The sequence below is a fragment of the Perissodus microlepis genome, chromosome 10 (genome assembly GCF_051167445.1).
Source record: "Perissodus microlepis isolate ML-2025 ecotype Zambia chromosome 10, ASM5116744v1, whole genome shotgun sequence".
Lineage (NCBI taxonomy): Eukaryota > Metazoa > Chordata > Actinopteri > Cichliformes > Cichlidae > Perissodus > Perissodus microlepis.
In genome coordinates, this window is record NC_140470.1 from 24592625 (window position 1) to 24615144 (window position 22520).

Below are 22520 nucleotides of genomic sequence, written 5' to 3' on the forward strand. Positions count from 1 at the left end.
TCTGCCACTTTTTTTTTTTTCCAAATATCTCATTACTCATTACTGCTTGGGATAACTTCAGATAAGCTCTTATGACATTTAAGTGACTGAAAGATGTGCAGAAACAAAATTTAAAAAAATGGCACAAATAAATCAAAGAAAATGACAGCCTTGAAGAATCAGAATGGATTTTAATGCACAAGGCATCTTCCAAAGTCTTTATGTTTTGGTTTTCCGTTTAATGAATGAAGGCCCTGCATTGATTATTTTGTCTTCATGTTTCAGGGAGGAGTCATGCCAGCATGAGTGGGCCTTACACAGGCCCAGGAAGGGAGAGTCATCAGACCAGCTGCCCTTTGACCCCTGGGTGTGACCTCACCGCCCTCTCCTGCCCCTCCAGACGCCAGGATCACAGGGTTGGGCTAACCATGTCAGCAGGCACCTCCTCACTCAAACATGCTTCCTCTATCTATGGGTTCACGACGCAAAGGGACCACTCCTCCTCATCCTCCTCCTCGTCTTCGTACAGTCCTCTCAGGAGGCTCCAGCATCTCACCACCATGGTGAGCCAGCCTGACCTGGTCTTGCCGCTGCGGGAGCCAGAGAGGGGCTGGGAGTGGGGGACACATAAGAAGAATAGGGAGAATATGGAGAGGGACTCCTGGGCTGATTGCACTAGCAGGGATCACTCTGGAACCCAGGTTACAAGCCGAGAGGCAACCGTTGTTAACATTGCTTCCAAAAAGAAACAACCTGAGGTTCAGACGGGAAGTAGAGACACACCGGCGCCTAATTATACTGATTCTGTCACTTCGGAGAAAAAGACAGAAAACTGTTTCTCAGGCCCACCCAGTCCGGCCTTCTCCCTCGACAGTAACAGTCCCTTTGCGAACAACTTACTCCACTTTGAATCCTCTTTGTTTGAGGATGACGACAATGACATGGAGCGGAGGACCGTGCCACCTCTCAGTGGCATTCAGGAGAAACGGGAGAAGGTGGGGAATGTACTTCAGTCCGCCTCCGGAGACGTAAACTTGCACTCCAAAGACTCTTCTCTGACGACAGCCAAAGTCGTCACCCGCTCCCAGTCCTCCGGTCAGCGCAGGAGATACTGGGATGGCTCAGAGGACGAGTGGGACAGCGACACTGAGTTACTGCTATTTGAGGATAGCCCCTCAAGGCATTCAATGGCAAGTTTTTCCCCTTCTAAGTTATCTCGTCATGAAACAGCAGCAGTTCAGAGGTTTTTAGAAGTAGCAACGGCTTTTGGGTCTAGCCAAAGGATTGCTGGCGTTCACCTGGCTGGGAAATACTTTCTCCGGAGCTGGATTACAAAACTTTTTCCACACACAAACCTTGACCGTGACATGCAGTGGCTCACTGCTTGTAACCTGTCATAACAAATCACTGGTTATTTTAAATGCTGGCCTGATGCAGACAAATGCACAGCTCCACAGCTGTTGCCTTGCCTTTAACAAACCGCAGCTGTCTGTTTTTAAAAAGCAGCAAAGGATAATTTTCACCTCCACCATAGGTGTTCAAGCTGAGGGCAGAACTGAAGGGAGGGCGTGGAGGGTGAAATATGATGCCAGCAGGGCCGATGGCTTACTCACGGCATGCTTAGCTACAGGGCCTGCAGTTTGAGCTGTAGCAGAGGACACACAACAAAGGCTATGGAGGCAAATTACTCAAAAGCTCTTATTTAGTTTTTGTTGCGATTTATAGTAAAAAGTGACAGTTCTTTTAACACTCAGGAATTCAGGGACAATGCTTACAAATCCGATTTTAAAATACTCCTTAAAACTGCAGAACCTTTCTAAGAAGTTGGCTTCACCATCACAGTAGTCCAGTTGTACCCATCAGTATCAGTGTGAATTTTACATACTTCTACGATGCATATTTCCAAAGTGCTAAACAAACACTGAATAAATAGTCCACAGTTAACCCACTAAACCCCCGGTACCATTATAACCATCCTATAAAGCACACGATTAACTGTAGGTACCAGTTATCCTAAAATCTATGACAAAATGATATAAGTGTCAAATTTCATTAATATTAACTTCACTGTTTGCACTGTTTTACATGTTTTTATGACTGAAAGCCTCTGTGGGCTGCCTTCTTTAGGACACCGGTAGTTTCACATAACAATCGATATAAATACAACGCAGCGGATGTTTTCACTCAGTACGGTATATTTAAAGTAGGATACAAACAAAGTCCATACCATCCTCTCACATGCACAACTTCAAAAGCATGACCACAAGATCCATTTGAAGGCACCGTTTGACCATCAACCAGCATCTGGACCCTGAAACTGAAGCATCTAAATGAAATGCAGGTGTCATTTAAGAAGGAGGTTCCTTCCTGCTAAAAGGGAGTTTTTTCTTCCCACTGTCGCCAAGTGCCTGCTGATAGGGGGTTGTCTGATTTTTGGTGTTTTCTCTCTGTTATTCTAGAATCTTTACCTTAGAGTATAAAGCACCACGAAAACAGCTGTTGTTGTGATTTGGTGCTTTATAAATAAAATGTTATTTAATTCCTACAGTGAGCTATCAGAATGTCTTAAAAACCCGTAAAAGCCCCACACACATTTGTAGACATGATGGGACATTGATGGCAGCCTCACAGGAAAGCCGTGTTCGTGAAAAATTCAGTTTAGTTTCCTGTAGTTTAAAGAGTTTTCCTCAACTCAAAGGAGGAATTTGAATTAAATAAATTATATAATACATAATGTGTTGTTACCTTTAGAAGTGCTGGTAAAAGGATTAAAAGGCTACTTTGGACAGAGCTGGGCTAGCTGTTATCAGTAGGCTTAGCTCTCATGTCCTGGCTTTACCCCTGTGAAACTGTGTCAGACATGTTGAATGGTTATTTAACTAATACATTATTTGGCTAGTTGTAGTTATGGCATCTTAACCTTTTAGTAAAGTGACAATCTTAGAGGTTTTCATTTAAGTAGCAGTGGTTATTGAGCCTCTGAAGCTATTCCCATATTTTATATATTTGCAGCGATGTGAAGTAGGTGTCAACAAAAACAAATAAACAAAAAATGCCATATTGAGTTCATGCTAATTTAAGCCAAGCCAAATCCTTCAGCTTCAAATTAAAAGCATTTAACGGTTAAAAAACACATGATGTCAATGAGTTGAGCTTTTACAGTGGTTACTTTCTGCATTTCAGAAGAAACATTGGAGTATTTTGAAATTGAGATGCCATATCCATCTGCGGTGGTGAAGAGAGAGCTGAGTGTGAATGCAATGCTGTTCATTTACTGGTCAGTTTTTGTTCCTACCCTCATTTACGCCCGTCAGGTCTGGGTAATGACCGGAAGACTGAGATCCCGGATTCAAGTGATGGGAATGAGTTTCCTCCAAACAATGTCTGGGCTTAACCTCAAAGATAGGGTAGGGAGTTCAGTCATTTAGGAGTAGAGCCAACAATCTGTAGCAATGGTTTGGGCAGCTGACGAGGATCCCTTCTGGACACCTTCTAGGTGAGGCGTTCCAGTCATGTCCTAATGGGAGGAAGCCTCAAGGCAGGCCCAGGACACAGAGATTACATCTCTTGGCTGGCCTGGGAACACCTCTGTGTCACCCTGGTCGGAGACGGTGGCTGGGCACAGAGAGGGCTGAGCATCTCAGCTCATACTGGTGCCTCAGATAACTGGCAGAAAATGGATGGATGTGTTTTGAAATATTGCAGGGAGTAATAAAACAAGAACAGCCACAGTGACCACAGTGTGGTTGGTTATCTCCACCAGGTAACCAAGCATTACTTTCACTATTCCCTGTTGTTCAAACTCATGCTGCGTGCAGCTTAAAATCAGGTCACATTTGGCATGCAGAATGATGGAAAAAGACGGGCTGCCTGTCAGCTTTATTCAAATGCCAGTAGTTTGTTTTTGCTAGCCAAGAAATCTGTGATCTATAGCGTAAAATCTGCATTTGCTGTTCCCACTATCACCCGCTGCAGTGATTCTCACACTGTGAGGTGTAGCGCCACGACCGGATGGATGGGGATGACCAGGGGAGGGAAATATGACAAGAAATTAGATTCTTTTTCATTTTCAGTGATTTTTTTTGTTTTTTGTTTTTCTCTCTTAGTCTAAAGTATGTCATGCCAGAAAAAGGTTGAGAACTAACACCCAGGCTTTTAGATTGACACCTTAAGTGAGCTTGTCTCCTGTGCTAACAGTTTTTCTGGTCACACAGCTCTCTCTGGAGCCCATAAAGCTTTATGAGACTTTATAGCCATACATCCTATAAAGTCTCATATGTGAGCAAAGACTAATAAAAAAAAACCTTTGCAAACATTGCAAAATGCAACTAGTGACAATTTCTGAATGCTATATCGTTTTATTTCACAATAATCCAAAATAAAATGCGTAGAATACTTTTTAAAGTGAAATTCTTGGTCACGGAAATGAAGAAAATAACTTTTTCATTCAACACTCATTTTGAATTGAGTAAGATATGGAAAGTTGTATCAGAAAAACAAATATCTGTAGATGGTAGCAGAAACGTAAAATTTAATATAGTTATATTACAGGTCTTGCAGCCTCCCGTAGCAGTCGTAGCATTAAAGTGTTAGGGTCTTGTATCGGACTACTAATCATGCAATGTGAACACACAGCGTCTTGGCCTTACAAGACACTCACGTAAAATGAGGCACTAATCTCATTTTTATTACCCCGAATTGTTTTGTTGTGTTTATTTTTATTTATAAAAAGATTTGCATTGGTGCTTGTTGCATTTTGAATGCCTCTCGGTATATTTTAGGCTTAACCTGAATCATCAGACTCGTCCGGGGCAGTAGGTCTAAAAAATGAGAAATATGCTCATGTTTTTAATTTTGTGGTACAACTTGTGATATTTGCTCAATCCAGCATAAAAAGTTGAATGATAATAGCATTTTGTTTAATTTTTGTGATAAAGAAAATCATGTTAAATAGTATTCTACATTATGTTTTGCATTATTGTGAAATGTAACTATATACAATGCAGAAATTGTCTTTTGTAAAGTGAAGTTAGTGTGTTTTCAAATATGGGACTTTGCAGGAGTCCTTCATTTTTTATTTTATTTTATTTTACTTTCTTTTTATTTCAACTAGCTTATACTGAGAGCTTTTTTTAATGCACCTGTCCCAAACTGCAGATACTGATTTAATTTTGTGATAAGAGAAGGGCAGTGACTTTATTCTTTAATAACTTTTTATATATTCATGTTCAAACATGGACTCAGATTGTAAAAAAATTATATCTATTTATAAAAAATACATGTTTTATGTAAGCTAAATTATGTCTAAATTTCAAACCGTGACATTTTCAAGAAAAATCAGAGCTGATTAAGCAGAAAAAATTCAAAAAAATTGATGACTTGAGATGGAATGACCCTTTATTTTTACACAGGGTTAAATCATAGCAGCTCCCAGTGTCAGCCCTCTGGTCAGTCCTGCTACATGCCAGTCATAATTCAGGTCTGCTCATGTATCTCCAAGTTCAGCCTGGTTACATTTACACAAACAATCCAGCAGCTACAATTGGTACTGGGTTTGTGTCACAGTTTGAACTGGACATGATGACAAGTTAAAATTAGACCACAGAAAAGGTTTTTGGAGGCCGTTGTTGGTCAGAAACTGAAACTTTTGGTTAAAATATAAAATGATAGTAAATCCTTTTCATATCTGTTTGTGTGAAATATTTGTACACTTACACAAGGTCATATTTTATCTTTGCTCTTGTCTGTTATATCTTCTGTACTGTTCTGTTAAGTGAAAATGATTCTTTTACTTATATTTCCCTCTTCATTTTTCTGTTGTCAGCCTCAGAGCAGCCTCAAGAAAAAGTCTTTGCCACCTGTGAAGTTTGTTGAGGGTGAAGTCGTTTGGGCAAAGTTCAGCCGGAGACCATGGTGGCCCTGCGAGGTGATTGTTGACCCCGTACAAGGAGTCTATCACAGAGCGAAAGGTGGGCCAGGAACATTGTTGACTTACTGTGATAACCCAAGCCGGTGCTTGGTAAATGAGTAGCTTTTAATTGTCCTGTGCAATGGTTTAGTCTCTTAACTTCAGCTGGTGGTTACAGAATGAATCCGTGAGTCAATTAATGGTGATTAACAGCACATACACAGCCTGACGTTGAGGCTGTTTGAGATATATTTAATTATTTTAACTTCTTATACTGGGGTTGCCAACTTAAACTACAGGTTGCAGTGAGTGTGGGGATTTTGGGAGAAAATTATGAGGTGTGGTAATTTGGCTACACTGCAACTATGTGCTTCAGGAGAAAACTTTACCACTTCTGTAAAGCCTGAACAATAATACCCTTAATAAATTGTGAAAGCCCAAATCTGCAGGTGGTGTTCTTTACAGAACAATTATACTGGTTTATGATTTAATGGTTTCTAAACACAGTTTAGCTAGGTTCCCCAGTCATACACGTTAGGTTAACTGGTGAATGTGACTGTGAATGATTATCTCTCTGTTACATGGCCTGTTTATGCCCGCCGTTCTCACAATGACGACAAAAGTGATGTCACATCAACTGGTGCCGCTGCTGTCATGTCTGTTATTACTGCCACTTGAATCAGTGCAGGAGCTCAGACGTTCCCAGATTAAATAGAGATGAAAAGGGGGAAAAAATGTGGTGACTTCTCCTCATAAACCAGCACTGATGTGGGGATTTTGGCTGAGTGGCGACACTTATCGTTCGGGAGTAAACTGTAACAAGTGGTGATGTAAATGGGTTGGAGATATGCTGACGTTACTGTTCAAAGTGACCAATGTGGTGAGCATAAATTGGCCATTAGTCCTATAACAAACTGGCAGCCTGTCCAGGGTATATCCCGACTCTTTCCTAGTGACAGCCGGGTTAGGCTGCAGCTACAGCCACGACCCTGAATTGGTGAAGTGGAAGAAAATTGATGGATGTACACAGAAAATTATCTCCTTATGTGATGCCAGGATGATGCCTTCCTGCTTTCTCTGGACAAAATATGTGTTTTTCACATGAAGTACACTTAAAAGATTACTCTCAAATTCATGCTCTCTGACATGAAAAGACAATTCAACGTACGTGTGTAGTTCTGTACAGTTTCATAAAATGTGTTTTCAGTGTTACTAGGCTACCCGTTTCCATATCAGAGGCATTCAAGCGGCAATAATAATTGGTGAATAAAAGCAACTGCTGTGTTTACTTACAGTAAAATAAAGATATCTGACATGATAAAGTTCAGGAATCAATTCGAGGGCTATGCGACTATGTATCGAGTGATGACTGCCTGAGGGTTTAGGGATATTGTCTTATTCTGTTATGTCCTTACTGTCCCTTACTGTAATTCTGTGTTTACAGTACCTCCATAATCTGCAGCATATATGGTACTTTTCTTATCCATGTTACTAGAAAAACAGGTACCGTGAGAATGTGTTTAGAATTTTGGCATTGATTTGGTACCAAAGTATTAGTTTTGTTTTCATTCCCACAAAAAAGAAGTTCCATATAGAGCCATTTTTTTTTCAGTTGATAGCATTGTGGTCATTTAGCAATATGTCATGCTCATAATTCTGACATAAAGACATCATGTATTTCCATCAGTTATGGGTTGTTAAGACTGCTGTCTGACTGATGCACTGATCTGACTGGACTGAGAGTAATTTTTGTTGTTGTCTCAGAGCCTAGCGACCGGCCCTGTCGGCTCTACCATGTCAGGACGTTTGGGGAGCCCCAGGAGCTGGTTTGGGTGGAGGACAAATCAACTCATACTTTCCATGGAGGCTTTGAATTTGAACAGCTCCTCCTACTACGGCGGAGGGGGAAACAAAGGGAGCAGAACAGCAAATACACCGTAAATACCATTTTATTAATAGCAGGACAACACTGGCATGCCTTGAGTTAAAAAAAGAACCTTCCTGGTAGATAACAAAGGAAAGCTTGCACGTCCAGAAATAAAAGACTTGCTAAGGCCAAACAGTTTATTTCTGTAAGCTGAAATATGCGCAAAGATTGAGGAGTGTTTGCTTATCTTTCTCTAGATTGCTAAGCGGTTTAAGGAATCCTGGAAGTCCAGTGTGGCAGAAGCTGAATCCATTCTTCCTGAGAGACCCAAAATGGCGTCTTCCGTGTCTTTGTCCATAGCTGATGCCTTCCATGATGCTTCCCCACTGGAAAGAGAGAATAAGACCCATCAAAACTTTCTTCCTGTCACTTCATCTGTCTCCACCCATACTGAGACGTCACACATGACCAATGGATCCATTCCATCCCCAGTAATTACACCCCCTGTTACAACTCCAACAAAGCCAAGCACTTTAAAGAAATCTTCTGGAAAGAAGAAACAGAATGAAGCATCAAAGGATACAAAAAGTAAACACTCTAAAAAGACATTGAATAATAGTCCTGACAAATCGGATAGAGACAGTGAGGAGTGCCCGTACTCTGACCTTGAGTCAGTCCCTAAAATTTTGTGTCCTAAAGCACTTGAACGTCAGCCTAAGCTAGTTCCGACTCAGCCGTCTGTTGTGGTTGTCAAAGAGGTAAAGAAGCAGCCTGAGATTCAAAGTGGTCTTTGGTTTAGCAAATCGAGCAAAGACAGGCGACCTAAAACAACCAGTCCAATGCCAGACCGCAGTCTCTTCAGTAAGGTCCCCTGTAAGAAAAAGAGCTCATCTGTTATTAGTAAAAAGACACCAGCTTCTTGTGCCTCCTCCTCTGTCAGTGCTGCTGCCAACGAGCAGTCAGGATTGTCGGACAAGCAGAAGACCACTGAAATGAATCTGCCTCCTGAACAGTCAGGAAATCTAAAGTGTAAAAACACTGCTGCTGCTAATGGGCACTTTGGTACAGCTGGTGGTGTGGGTGAGCAGAAGTCTCTAGACTCTGAGGATAGTGGTTGTTCAAAGGGTAGAAAGTCAGTTGCCAGTTCAGTGGATACCATCAGTGGCACATGTGGCCAGTTAAGTCTTTCAGACATTAAGAAGTCCTTAGAGGCCACCGTGAAAGATAATTTGAGTGATCTATCCAGGTTTTCAGAGAGTGCAAAGATTGTCAGTCAAACTGAACATTCTGATGCGACATCTACTAAAAAACATTATACAACTGAAAACACTGCTGAGGAGGAAAAAGAGAGCAAAAACGCTTCAGCATCCTGTTTACAAGATAAAACTACGGACCCATTAGGGTGGCTAGAAAGTCAAACGAGTCTGGTCTCTAAATGTAGGCTACCCTTTGTCAAATTAATACGCAAGGACATAAAAGATAAGAAGATCTCAAACTCCAATACAACTATTCATTCCAAAGACCAACCTGGAAGCACAAAGAAAGAGAGAGGATCGGATACTAACATGACTACATTGTCATCCAAACAATCAAACTGGATGGATGGTCAGGGAAGAGCCTCAAAAGACAAGGTAGGCGCCTCCAAAATAAAAGTCTCAGTTAAGAAATTAAAAGCACGCGGCAAGTCAAGTATGGTTAATTTCTCATCAGAATCATCACATGAGAATATCATGACCTCAAATGTTTCCACTGAGGAGTTGGGTAGCCCAGAAACAGAGAGGATACCAGTTTCAAATGGAAGTCTGAGTACTGTGAGTTACTCATCCTCGAACCAGTCAGATCAGTTTGAAGGTAAAAAGACACCTGACTCTAATGTAACAAGCAAGTCCTCTGAACAACTGGTCAGACCAGACCAAGCAACCACATCTGTCACATCACATAGAACGACCGTTCCACCTTCTCACCAGCGTGCAAGGTTAGCATGTAGAAGAGCTTATTTTCCAGGACGTCCTTCCTCTGAGAAAACCAAGAAAGTGGCCTATAAATCAAAGCGTGTCCCAAATGAAGTGAATAAAGTAATGCACGAGCAGCCTGCCCACCTCCCGGCCAGCAGTCGGCTGATGACTAGAGCGCTGAAGGCCATGCAGGAGGCTGAGGAAAAAAAGCGTGAAAAAGTCAAAAAGGAGGCTGAACAGAAACAACCCTTGAATAATTTTAGAAAATCTGACGACCTGAGCTGCAGTCCCAAGGCCAAATCGGACTTTTGCACTAGTAAAAAATCTCCAAAATCACATTCTAATGACAGTGGTGAGTATGCGCCTGACAGTTTTTCCAGTTGTAGCAGCCCCCATTTGATTTTTTCTGATTCCAATGACTATGACACAGATGTTAAGAGTGAAGATGAAGACCTCTCAATTCCCTCAACTCCACCGATGGACTTTATACCTCTTACTTCTAAAGCAAAGGCAAAGAAGGAGGATCGCTCCTCAGACGCATGGTTATCGCATTCACCGTCTTCGCCATTTTCTTTTATAAATGCCTTTAAAAATGTTGAAGAGGTCTCTTTTCAGTCCCTGACAAATGAAAGCAATGGTAAACCCGTTTCTTTCAAGCCGGACACCAACTACAAGTTTAGCACCTTCCTTATGATGCTGAAGGACTTGCATGACACTAGAGAGCGAGACGGTGCGCCCTTAGAACTGGAGATTGGGCCACCAAGTGCACATGTTAAGGAAGAGCCTTTAGTGATGCCAGGGGAGGCTACACCTGCAGGACAAGATCAACGATTAGATCTTGTTCATAGCATCTCAAACTCAAGTCCAAATAAAACCATAGTCGCACATAATGAGGAAGGTCCGTATCAGATGTCCAAGAGGCCCTACAACAGACGGGGTAGCTCATCCAGGTGGAAAAAGAAAGCCAATCGCAAAGTGCCTTGTCGTCGTGCCAGGTCTGGGCCTGGTTTCCCAGGACTTGAGTCAGGAATGTCGTCCATGCCAGCAAAGGACTCTTCATCAATAGAGGATTGCTCATCAAAAATGCCGGGCATATGGGAGCAGCCTGGAGGTGGTGAAGGAGCAGTCGTGGTGACGGAGGAGGAGAGTTGGAGCAGAGTAAAGGAGAATCTACAGATCATGGTGCCTTTGGAGCAGAAGGGGCGAGACATTGCACTGTCTTTGGAAAAGCCTAATGGGCTTGTGGACTGCACTAAGAAGAAGGCGAGCTTGACGCACAACACTGGAGAAGGTGACAAAGATCCGACAGGTAAGGAGAATTTAGTGTGGAGACCCCCACAGAGAGACTAAGCTGATGGGTGTAATGTAGAAGAAAGATAATGAGAAAAACTGAATAGAAGCCAGGGAGGCAAGGGAGAGCTAAAAGCAATTGTTTTTAAAGAGGTTTTTGTGTGTCTCAAGTGCACCCACACTAGCACCGGCTTTTTCAAGTGTGTAAATGCATTCATATTAGTGTGTTTACATAAAGTGCTCTGCTAGAACAAGCAGACTGGTCAAAAGGTTAAGAGTAAAACCCTGAACTCTTCTCTCCATCAGTGGTTGCCATCTTGGCTTAGTAGCAGAAACATAAGAATAATTTCAGCCAGTTGAAGGCTACATCATCAGCGTTAATTTTGATTAATGACAATTAATGACAGTCACACCATGTTTAGAGGCCATTTCTCCGTCTCTTGTTTATTTTTTAGAATTTTGTTTTATTCGTTGTTATAAATGCCAGTACAGATAAACCGGCTAATAGCTAAAATCCTCAATGCAAATAACCAAAATATAGATGATGTTTGTCATGTCTTTGCTGTTTTTTTGTTTGTTTGGGGGGGTTGTTGTTGTAAAGGTTGTGTCGATCGGATTAGCTTCGTAACCGTGTGTACTTGTTACCCTTTGATTACTCAATTACAGAAGTACCTCATTCTGTTTAGATTAAATATTAAGCACACTGGCAAATACCTCCTTAAAAAATAAATACTTCAGCCGTTTTCAACTGCAAATTGCTAAACGTGGCCAATATCAGTTTTAAACAATAAGATTACGTCAAGTAAAACAACACTGTAACTAAAACCTGCCATAAATGTTGCCATGAGACAGAGTCAGACTGATATCAGTGTGTGAGGCAATTACATGCAGACGGTTTCTGATAATACAAACAATTAACTGTGATAAATCATACATCTGTCACTGACTACATAGGTAGGAATTTCTGTTTATTACATTTGTTCTCAGCAATAATCAGAATACATCCAGTTCATTTGAGTCCCCTCAAGTTGTGCTGATTGGGAAAGACTCCTTCAGACTGATGGCAACATGTTGGCAATGTGTTTGCTTTTATAAAGTAGATGGTGAGTCAGTCCAAATTGGATTGTGACTGTTTGCAGAAAAGTTGCCTCCCATCGGGCAACCTGTGCAATCGCCTTGTGATTAGAAGTGGCCATTGGTGTGCAACAGCCTTAAGGCTGGGACAACCATTTAGTCGCCACTAGTTGCAATTAGTCACAAAATATGAAAAAATTTCAATTAAAAAAAAAAATCAGTACAATTATCAGGCAGCTGGAGATGATAATCTTATTTATTTGGTTATTTGTTATGATACATGGATACATGCTGTCCTATTTTTGCTTGCACGACTGAGCCATTAGCTTTCACTGAATTAGGAGGTTGTTTTGTCAAGCTGAGTCTTGGTTGATTTTTTTTAGTTTGAGCCAATTCACAAGTTTGGTCGGCTAACATTATCTGCATGTGATGAGCCCTCTTGTTCGTAGTATTCCCAGCAGGGGCAAGTCTACAGAGGGGGAGACAAGGGAGGGCAACTGCCCTCCCTGCTGTAGTGCCTTGCCCCCCTAGCTTTTGTTAACTCCATTTACACATAGGGGATTTTCAAATACTTCACTGAAGAGTGAAGTATTTGAAAATACTTATGCCTCTTTCGTGTCCCTGTAATGGTACAGTATCATCACGCAAAATATCGTGATGCTATTCTGCATCTGTTGTTTTATTTTTCCCCAACCCTAGTTTATACAATAATGTGTATGAAATGAAAAATCTGTGTTTCTGAATAGTAAATCCTTTAACCACAGGTGTAAATCTGTGTGCACATTAAACTGCAGGTATAAAAGTAACTGTACTTTAAACTGTTAGGTTCAGTTCTGAATTCTGACTTGCCATTGAGGAATTTAAAAAAAAATATAGCAGTTCATGTAATGGGTAGACTACTAACATAGTTAGTCTACCATTTGTACAAATACTAGTGCTGTCAGCGTTAATGTCGTTAAAATGACGTTGACGCCATAACCGCATTAACGCGGCAAATCTCCGTTAGCGAGTTAGCGCGAATCGCCCCGTGCGTGGGGCTGCACGGCGTCAATGCATTAGCGCGGTTAGCTCGTTAACGTGTTAGCGCAGTCCAGCCACACACACGAGGCGATCCGTTAACGACATTAACGCTGACAGCACTAACAAATACTGATGCTATCAAAGGGCTAAATAGGTAAAAAAAAATTAATGTATATCTATAATCTTTTTTTAAAAATTTTTTGTCCCCTTAGCACATAAACGAATAAGAAAACCAAGCAAGAGGATGATTGAATGGACTGAAGAGTACGACCAGATTTTCTCCGTGAGGAAGAAAACAAGAAAGCCTCTCCAGTTGATTGGAAAGGTAAAAATCACACAAAGTAAGCTCTTTTGTAAGTACACGTTATTATATGAGCATAACAGTTTAGTATTAACGAGCCAGTGTAACTTTATACTGCTTCACACAACTCATGCAATCTGTTCTCTCAGGCCTCTCAACCCATTACCTCCATATCTGAACCCTCGGAGTGTGACAAGAGCATGCAAGTCCAGCCATCCTTGAACTTACTTCCCGAAATACAGACACCACCCCCTGAGGAAATCTGTGCAACGACGCCCTCTGACCTACAAATTCCCTGCACTGAAAACACACCTTCACAAGATGCACCTGTTCTTTCCATCGACACGTTAACCCCTCCTCCTGAAGCAGAACCTTCGCTACCAGAAAGCATCGTCAAAGACAATGGTAGGACTGTGTTTGTGTGCTTTTCTTTCTGAGGGAACAAGTTCAGGTCAAGTCTCTGTGTAGACTGTGGTTGAAATATTATACGGTTAACTTTAAGATTTTCCTGCATTGGCGCTAAGAAGCCTGAACCATGACCAGAAATATGCAGATGTGTTGTAGACAGCATTGTGGCCATAGGCACGGGTATCGACGTGCTCCTCTGCCATTTCAGTACTCATACCTTTCACACAGGGTCAACTTATACATGAACTCTTTTAATAAGTGGTGCTGAAGGCTCTACAAGTTAAAAGGTTCTTTCACTTGATAAGGGCAAGGCTTTTAAACTTCTCATTAGTGGTCATGATTGGCTTCAACTGGTAGTTTCTCTTTGCCAGCATAAAAATAAATGTTTGACATCACTCATTGGATCAACAGAAAAGTCCTAGGAACTCAGTGAAGCTGTAAGAAGGATAATTGTAGATTTATAGAAGCTGTGGAGATCTCTTGGAGTCCTTTCAAAACAACTGCAGATTCCATCATCAGTTCAAACAATTGTACATAATTACACCTTATTTGGTTAAGTTACCGCTTTGGATCTTCTGCTAGACCTTGTCAAACTGTCAGCCTCAGATGAGAGGAAATTGGTTAGGACGTTCAGGAACAACCTAGGAACCATCAAAGGCTCAAGCCTGCTGTGAACTGGCAACTGGTGGAACACCAGTGAAGCCAGTTTTACATCGACACGGAGTGAGAGGGTGCCGATCAAGAAAGAAGACCGTGCTCCAAAATCAACGCCTTCAAGCTCAACTGAAATTTGCAGCTGCCCAGGTGAACAAGCCAAATGCTTTTTGGAGAAAAGTTTAAAGGTCAAAGACAAAGATTGAGCTGTTTGGCCAATAGACAAGAGGCATGTATGGAGGATTAAATGTGGAGCTGTCAAACACATAAGAACACAGTACCAACTGGTGCATGCATGGTGGTGGTATCATTGTGCTCTGGGGCGATTTTGCTGCCTGTAGTACATTGCACAAAATGGATGGAATAATGAAGGAGGAGGACTTCGTCTTCACCATCAACAGCTAGACGCTTGAAACTTGGACACAGTTGGGTGTTCCAACAGGACAATAAACCCAAACACACATAAAAACTGGTTTTAGAATGGATAAAGAAGGCTAACATTAGGCTTCTGGAATAGCCTTCTGAAAGTCCCGCCCTCAACCATGTTGAAAATTTGTGGACTTAAACAAATATTAGAGGAGACGTATTTATATATTTGACCCTGTGTGGATTAAAGAAAATTAAAAATAAATTCAAAGCCCAAAATTACCGCGACATTCATGCTGCTGATAAGCAGTAATAAACCTGTAAGTACTTAAAGAAAGGCAAACAGAAATGATACAAGAACTGGAACATGACAGGAATTCCCAAGAATTTGTAAGAATGAAGTTTGTGTTTTGTTTTAACAGGTTACAGTTCAGTGTGCAGTAAGTTAAGTGCTTAAAGTAAATACTGTCAGTAACACTGTAAAATGAGACCAGCTTAAGATGACTGGTTAAACAGGAGCTTTAACCAAATGAAGAGTAAATATTGTATTAAGCTTTATTCTTGTGCCAGTGATCTCATTACTGTAAACTATCAGTTATTATTAATAAAGCACTAGTTATTCACATATTTACACATACACAAGTATTTTAAGCACTTCCTGTCGAGCACACATAGATACAGTCAGAAGAAATGTGGGTTCATGCAGACCAGGGGAATAAACCACTGATCACCTAACCTACCTCCTGAGCCACACATAGCTGCTGCAAATGGCTTTTTAATGTAGGAAAAACCTTGAGAGTATTTCACAGAGAACCAGTCACTTTCTGTTCTGTAGCAGGCAGATAATAATCAGTTTTAGTCAGTTTTTATCATCACTTATGTTATTTGGTTAGTATCCACTGCTCCTACAAATGTGTGACGGAGCAAACAAAGTCTAATGCAGGCTGTCAGTGTTTCCACACATGGACTTAAAAAATTTCTAAAGCCACATAAAACTTTGATTTACGGGTGTGTTGAAGACTTTTGCTGGTTAATGCTAATCTGGCTGTGACACTTGTTTTTCCAGGAAGCGCTCCTGTGCTGGAGAAGAAGCGCAAAAGAAAACCCACTCAGAAGATCCTGGAATACTGCCTGGAGGCCGAGGCATCAACAGGCCTCAAGAAGAAGGTACAGCATGTTTATTGAGTGTACATTTATTCGTTTGGTGTAATGTATTTGTACTGTGATGTGCCATCTTATAAGATAGAGCTGTACATTTTATTTAGCACAAAAAAATCCATTTACCTTCATAAAAGCATTACATCAGATTAGATTTTACTGAGTTAGCAATTATAATTAAAATGAAAATCTTAGTTTCCTCCTATAGTATCAGTAGTACAGTGCCATGAAAAAGTATTTATTCCCTCCCCGATTTCATAGTTTTTTGCACATTTGTCATATTTAAATGTTTCAGATCATCAAACAGATTTTAATATTAGACAAAGATTGACATCTGTCAGTCTGGAAAGGGTTATAGAGATATTTCCAAGGCTTTGGGACTCTGGCAAACCACAGTGAGAGCAACAGATGAAGGAAACTTGGAACAGTGATGAACCTTCCCGGAGGTGGTCTACCAAGACACTAATGACTCCCCACGGATGTCACAAAAGAACCTGGAACATCATCTAAGGAACTGCGGGACTAACTTGGCTCAGTTAACCCTTTAAAGCCGGTCGGAGCGGGCACGCTCCGTTTTGCCTATTTTTAAATCCCTGTAGAACCGGAACCGCGTAAGCTAGCGCAATAATTTTTTTTGCATATGAAACCGGAGGAGTTGTACTTACATCTTATGCCATCAGCTTGTCCTAGGTCACGGTTTCCTTCCACATATAGCTTTGCAAATATTGCATAAAAAGCACTTGCAGGAACAAAAACATAATATTCCAGAAACACGCTTTGCCGATCCGATCAGCTGTTCGTAACACTTCCCACATTGAAACAGACGTCAGCGCGAACGATCGCATGTACGCTATTTCCTGCCCGAAACCGGAAGTGACGTCATTTTCGTGGAAAATGTAGTTTTTTACTTGTAGGCCTTAAAAGCCTATACTGGTGTTTTTATAAGTCATGTTTGACTTTATGCTTTTCTGAATAGTTTCTGGGATGCTTAGAACTCGAATTGCACTGCTGGAAATAGTTTATTTTGATGCACATGCTGTTTTCTTTGCAAATTTGCATCATAGGATTGTTTTTCGTTTTTCCTGCAGTATATAAAAATTGCTGTATCTCAAAAATAAAACTATGAAGACACTCAAAATAAATTTCCTGTTGTTGTAAACTATTTTTTGCAACTTTTTTGTATTTAAAGTTTTGAGGGATAAACCTCTTAAATTTCTCCAAGTAGAAATATATGTAAAACAAAAAAAAAAAAAAAAAAAAAAAAAACGATTTCAATTTTTTTGTAGTTTATTGCACTTTTTTGCAATTAATGTAGTTACTATGGACTTAATGCATACATATTATTAAAATATGGGCTATAACAGTTGTATTGATGTATAGCAACTTGAAATGCTCCCAAAAATGGAACTACAGCATGTAAAAATATAAAGTAAGCTCTGGCAGACTTGGTTCTATGGTAGGTCTTAAAGGGTTAAGGTCAAAGGTCTTATGCAAATATAAGAAAGAGACTGGGTAAAAATGGCATCAATGGGAGAATTCAAGAGACACAGAAAACCACTGCTGACTAAACAGAACATAAAAGCTTATGACTCATTAAAAGTACTCTTATTATACAGGAAGAGCAAGAAGTCCTCTGAATGGCCAAAAAAGAAATAAAATGAAGGTTTTGGAGTACCTGAGTAAGTTCAGACTTTAATCTGATTGAGATGCTTTGGCCTGACCTTAAACAGGCCGTTCATGGAATTGGAATTAAAATTCTGCAAAGAAGAGTGGACCAAAACTCCTCCACAGTGATCTGAAAGACTGATTGATAGTTATAACAAAGTACTTTACAAAGTAGTTCTTGCTGCCAAGAGTGGCACAACCACTTGTTACGGGTTATTACTTTTTCACACAGGACTTAGCAGGTTTGGATAACTTTTTCTCCTTAATAAAAGAAATAATCATTTAAAAACTGTTACTCCATGACTCCAAGACAAAATTAGTGGTCAAAGCTCTCATTATGTTATCCAGGGTCAGATTTAGTCACTCCTGCACCAGCAAGACATTGTTTTTATTGCAAGCTGTAATGCAAATAAGTATAAGGAAAATTTTCAAAAATGCACCAGTGGGAGTGGAAAGTTCCTTGGGTGATCTACTAACACTAACACTTTGTGTATGAACACTAATTCATACACAAAGATGCAGTAGGTTTATTGCGATAATTGTGAGCAGCATGGATTAGTGACTTAGAAACAAGCGCACCCGATGAGGGAGTGCAAGGGAGCGTTTAAAGCCCTAACAAAAATGAATCGTTGTAAGTTGGGATTTTACAGGTGTTTCTCTCTGAAAACATTGTGGCAGTTAAGATAAATGAGAGGAGGCTGAAGGAGAGAATGCTTTACTATAACCGTGAACTCATTTGTTAGAAATAGGTGGGAACTGTGTGAGGTCCTGACGCCTGAATCTCAGTTTGGAGTATAGGATTTTTCTGCACACCATTCAGGTCAGCTGTAGTGCAGATTTCAGGTTTATAGGGTGGAATAGTTTCTCCTCTGGATGAATCCTGCCTCCACCTGAGCTGTGAGAGATATCTCTGATAATCCAAGGTGGAGAGAGTTGTAAGCAGCATGTAAGAACTGATGATCTGATGGTCAGACAGATGACTTTACCTTCCTAACCTGTCTGATGTTTGGTCATAGTTGATGTTCAGTTATGGTCAAATAATAGAAACTTGCCACTGAAAAAAACCTTAGAAACACCAATGTGCATGTAGGCAAATGCATGACGATGCACTGTGCTACTTAAATAAATAGCACTGCACCATGGGCAATAGAAACATTAGAATCCTTTTTCAGTCCAATAAAAACAACGTAGGGATGTTTGATTGGCCTCCGGTCACAAACATAAGCACCGGTTGAGTGTTTCCAGTCATTCCAGCATTTAAGAGATGATGGAGGGTTAATCCTCCCACACGTGTTTAGTTAAGATGTTTAGTTAAGCGCATCTAAACACGCATTATGTTAAGTGCTTCTTAAAGTCTGGGGCTTTCAAATAATGAAGTGTATTTCATTTTGTGTAAGCTTTGCTTTAAGTTATAAATAACAAACATAAGTATAAATAATACAAGAAAGGATTTATGCTGTGAATGCTTTGGAGATGAAGCTGAGACTATGAGATGATCAGATTATTTCAGATTATTGTGTAGTTAAAAAACAAACAAACATAAACAATTTTATAGAGCCAAAAGTGCCTTTAAAGATTAAAAGTGTTTGTTTTTAATTGAATTTATTTGTTTTTAAATATTTTATTTTAAACATCACTCACCTTACATTCAATCTCAGCTAAGAAAAGAAGTCAGTGACTTTCAAAAACAAAATAAAACTTTGACAGCGTGTAGTTCTTCCCTGATCCTCTGTGTTCTAAAGAAGTATCACTCCTAACAATGTCTTTAGAATTGATATCGTGTAGACGAGCACCCCCAGTTTCCCCAGCAAGAGATGCGTGGAGCCTCTACTTGAGGTTGAAGTTTCTCCCAGAGCTCTCTCGTGGTCTTGTTCACAAGTGAGACAAGACGGAGATGGAGATCAACAGATGGACTGGTGCATAAATCCAGTTTTCTGTGGTGAAGCGAGAGCAGATTAAGATCACAAATACAAGTGTCGAAAAGGCTCTGAAGAGAGGCTGGGCTCACCTTTAGAGATAGGACTCAATCACTCAGGAGGGGCTCAGGGTACAGCTGTTGATTCCTCCACATCGAAATGAGCCAGTTGAGTTGGATCAGCCACGTGACTAGGATGCCTCCAGGACACCTCCTAGATTAAGTGTTTTGGGCTTGTCCTACATGCTGGAGGGATTATGTCTCTCCACTGGCTTGGAATCTTTGTGTCCCCCGAGAAGAGCTGGAGGAGGTGTGGGCATTTCATCTCAGACTGATGCCCTTTCCAACCTGGCTGGAATAAACGATGGATGGATCGGCATGGATGGAGTATTCTAGCCTTAAAATGCTTTTGAGAATTGCAGATAAGAGCTACAAACAAAGCAAAAAAAGAAACACTTGAGCTAGACTTTTTTTTTGTTTGATAGACTAAAACAATGTTGGTTTAACTGCAGTCATTTTTGACAGTGTTCCTCTTTGTTCCAGGTCAAAACACTGAAGACTAATCCACCTCCAACTCCTCAATCTGGTCAGTGAGTTTTCGTAAAGCCTTCTAAATTACACTGTAGTGTGCGGTATCTCATCCAGGACTACTTTCATTTAACTTAACAGTAGGTAGCAGGCCTATATCTGTATTAGAGGCAGGCTTATAAAGACATGCTTGATCAGAGGATTTTTACTCATCTGCCACTTTTTCTTCTTCTCCTCCACTTGCCCAGTTTTCAACTCTTTGGGAATCACCTTAATAGTGTAAAAATACAAATTTATGTCTGTGTTATCTTTGGTATTTTCCATAGTTTTTATTAAAGAAATGAGAACAAATAGTGTTTTTGTGACAGACCACTAGTAACAAAGTGTCCAGAGATACAATTTAGAATTAGTGCTTTACTAAATGATCTGTTATATGTCGACACGACACATATCATCCCTTGAGTTTTGTATATTTATGCTCGACTGACTCATAGGTCAGTGTTAGTGATGGCTTAGAAAACAAACAAACAAAACATGAGTGGAAAAGCAGCAGATTTAGAAAGGAGAAAATATAATAAGTAATTAAATGTTGTAAATGAAATAAAAAAATCATTGTGTACATGTTAAATCTATAAAGTGATTTTACATTATTTGTTCAGTGGGTTTCAAACATTTTATGACACAGAAGAAGAAGAAGTTAACATAAAAAAACTTCCAAGTCACCAGATTTTCTTTTTTCCTTGTAAATTAAATTTGGGAAAGCAGCCAACTAAAATACGCTCTGAGGAGTCCAGATGAATTTACAGCCAAGCGTATTTAATCTGCACAGTTAATGTAATTTAATATGATGCTAAGAGGAAGTCCTTGTTGTTATGAGTTGAAAATCTTGAAAAGCTAGTTTTTCTGTCTTACTGTTTCAAATATGGTTTTCTTCCACACAGACTGCTCAGCACCACCCCTAAAATCAAAGAATAAGCCACTTCCAGCATCAGAGTCCACACCGGCGATGACCTCTGACCTCTGTACACCCACACCTTTGGTTCAAACCAGCACTCCTGCACCTTCTGCTCCAGAGCAGTCTTCGCCAGAACCCGGACAGGAGGAGACGGCACCAGCCGATGTCGACGATCCTCAACCGGACGACGGTAAAGCCGAGGACATCAAAAAGGACGGAGCAGAGTCAGAGGTTGGTCAGCTTTACTTTTTTTACGTACAGTAATAATTAAAATTGTTGCTATGCAACAGCAAAGTCCTGCTTTGTCTCCTCAGGGTGAACCATCCAGCCTGGACAACAGTTTCTGCTCCATGAAGGACGACTTGTCACTGTGTGACGACTCACTTTTACCTATGAGGAAGATCATAGGGGACCGAGGAGGCCCGGCTTCCATGAAGGAGAACATATGTCAGGTGAGCTTTCAGCAGTTTAGTGACAAAAAGATCCCTAGAAATGTGTCCAGAAGCTCCATAAGAAAAGGTTTCATTTTAGCAGTGATAGATTAGAACGCTACTTGTGTCTTTACAAGAAGCTCTACAGCGACTTCTCTGCTGCTAGGGTGAAACCTGTATTCAAACATTTTATCACAGCTTCCATTTCTGTTCAGTTCATTACTTTATGGTTAGATCTAAACAACAGTTGGCAGACATTAGATGTTTTCCTCTAAAAACTCTGAAGCCTTCATATCCACCTCGCAAACCATGCATACATGAGACGTAAAGTTCCCTCTCTCTGAGTCATTCTAGTTATGCTATGATCTCTGCTCAGGTGTGTGAGAAGACCGGGGAGCTGCTGCTCTGTGAGGGTCAGTGTTGTGGCGCTTTCCACCTGCCCTGCATATCTCTGGCCGAAGCACCGAAGGGGAAGTTTGTCTGTCCAGAGTGCAAATCAGGTAAAATCTTAACAGCTGTTCCCTGATGTCAGTAGAGCCTATAATTTAATTCTTGATATGTGAATTTTCCAAATGTAAAAATCACTACAAAATGAAAGGTCACACTGTAAAGTCTAAAGATGTTCTAGCATAAGAAATATCCAAGCGTTTGGATATTTCTTCACTCCCCGTGTTGCCTTAATCATAACGGGTCACTGCAGTGGGCGGGCTTTTATTTTTTATTTTTTGTGTCTTCTCCCAGGATCAAACTGGGAATCTATGTAAACCACTACACATAGACCACTATGCAAATTTATTTATTGTTATTATTTATTTATTATTTTTAGTTTTCAAAATTTGTCTTTATTTTTGGTTTCAATTTTATTTCTGTTTGTAAGACTTTTTAGTCTGTTTTGGCAATCATTAAATTTATTTTTTTTTAAATAATTAAAAAAAAATGCCTGTCATGTTTGCCATTTTATTTATTTTTTAAACCTTTCCAAAAATTTGACATTTTTAGTATTGAAATCATGTCTAGCGTGGGAAGTTTTAAACAAATAGTTCACG

General features: G+C 40.3%; 1 protein-coding gene across 5 annotated transcripts in view; it reads left to right on the forward strand.

Annotated features, from left to right (window-relative positions):
- nsd1b (nuclear receptor binding SET domain protein 1b) overlaps positions 1 to 22520 on the forward strand; it is a 33735-nt gene that overhangs the window by 1868 nt on the left and 9347 nt on the right. For all 5 annotated transcript variants that reach the window (XM_084940779.1, XM_084940780.1, XM_084940778.1 and 2 more), the window contains 11 exons: positions 265 to 1169; positions 5804 to 5948; positions 7652 to 7824; positions 8012 to 11018; positions 13306 to 13418; positions 13544 to 13799; positions 15889 to 15989; positions 20104 to 20146; positions 21030 to 21274; positions 21358 to 21495; positions 21851 to 21974. In XM_084940779.1, the coding sequence (XP_084796905.1) occupies positions 282 to 1169; positions 5804 to 5948; positions 7652 to 7824; positions 8012 to 11018; positions 13306 to 13418; positions 13544 to 13799; positions 15889 to 15989; positions 20104 to 20146; positions 21030 to 21274; positions 21358 to 21495; positions 21851 to 21974 (5233 nt within the window). In that variant the 5' untranslated portion in view covers positions 265 to 281. The remainder of the gene's footprint in view (positions 1 to 264; positions 1170 to 5803; positions 5949 to 7651; positions 7825 to 8011; positions 11019 to 13305; positions 13419 to 13543; positions 13800 to 15888; positions 15990 to 20103; positions 20147 to 21029; positions 21275 to 21357; positions 21496 to 21850; positions 21975 to 22520) is intronic.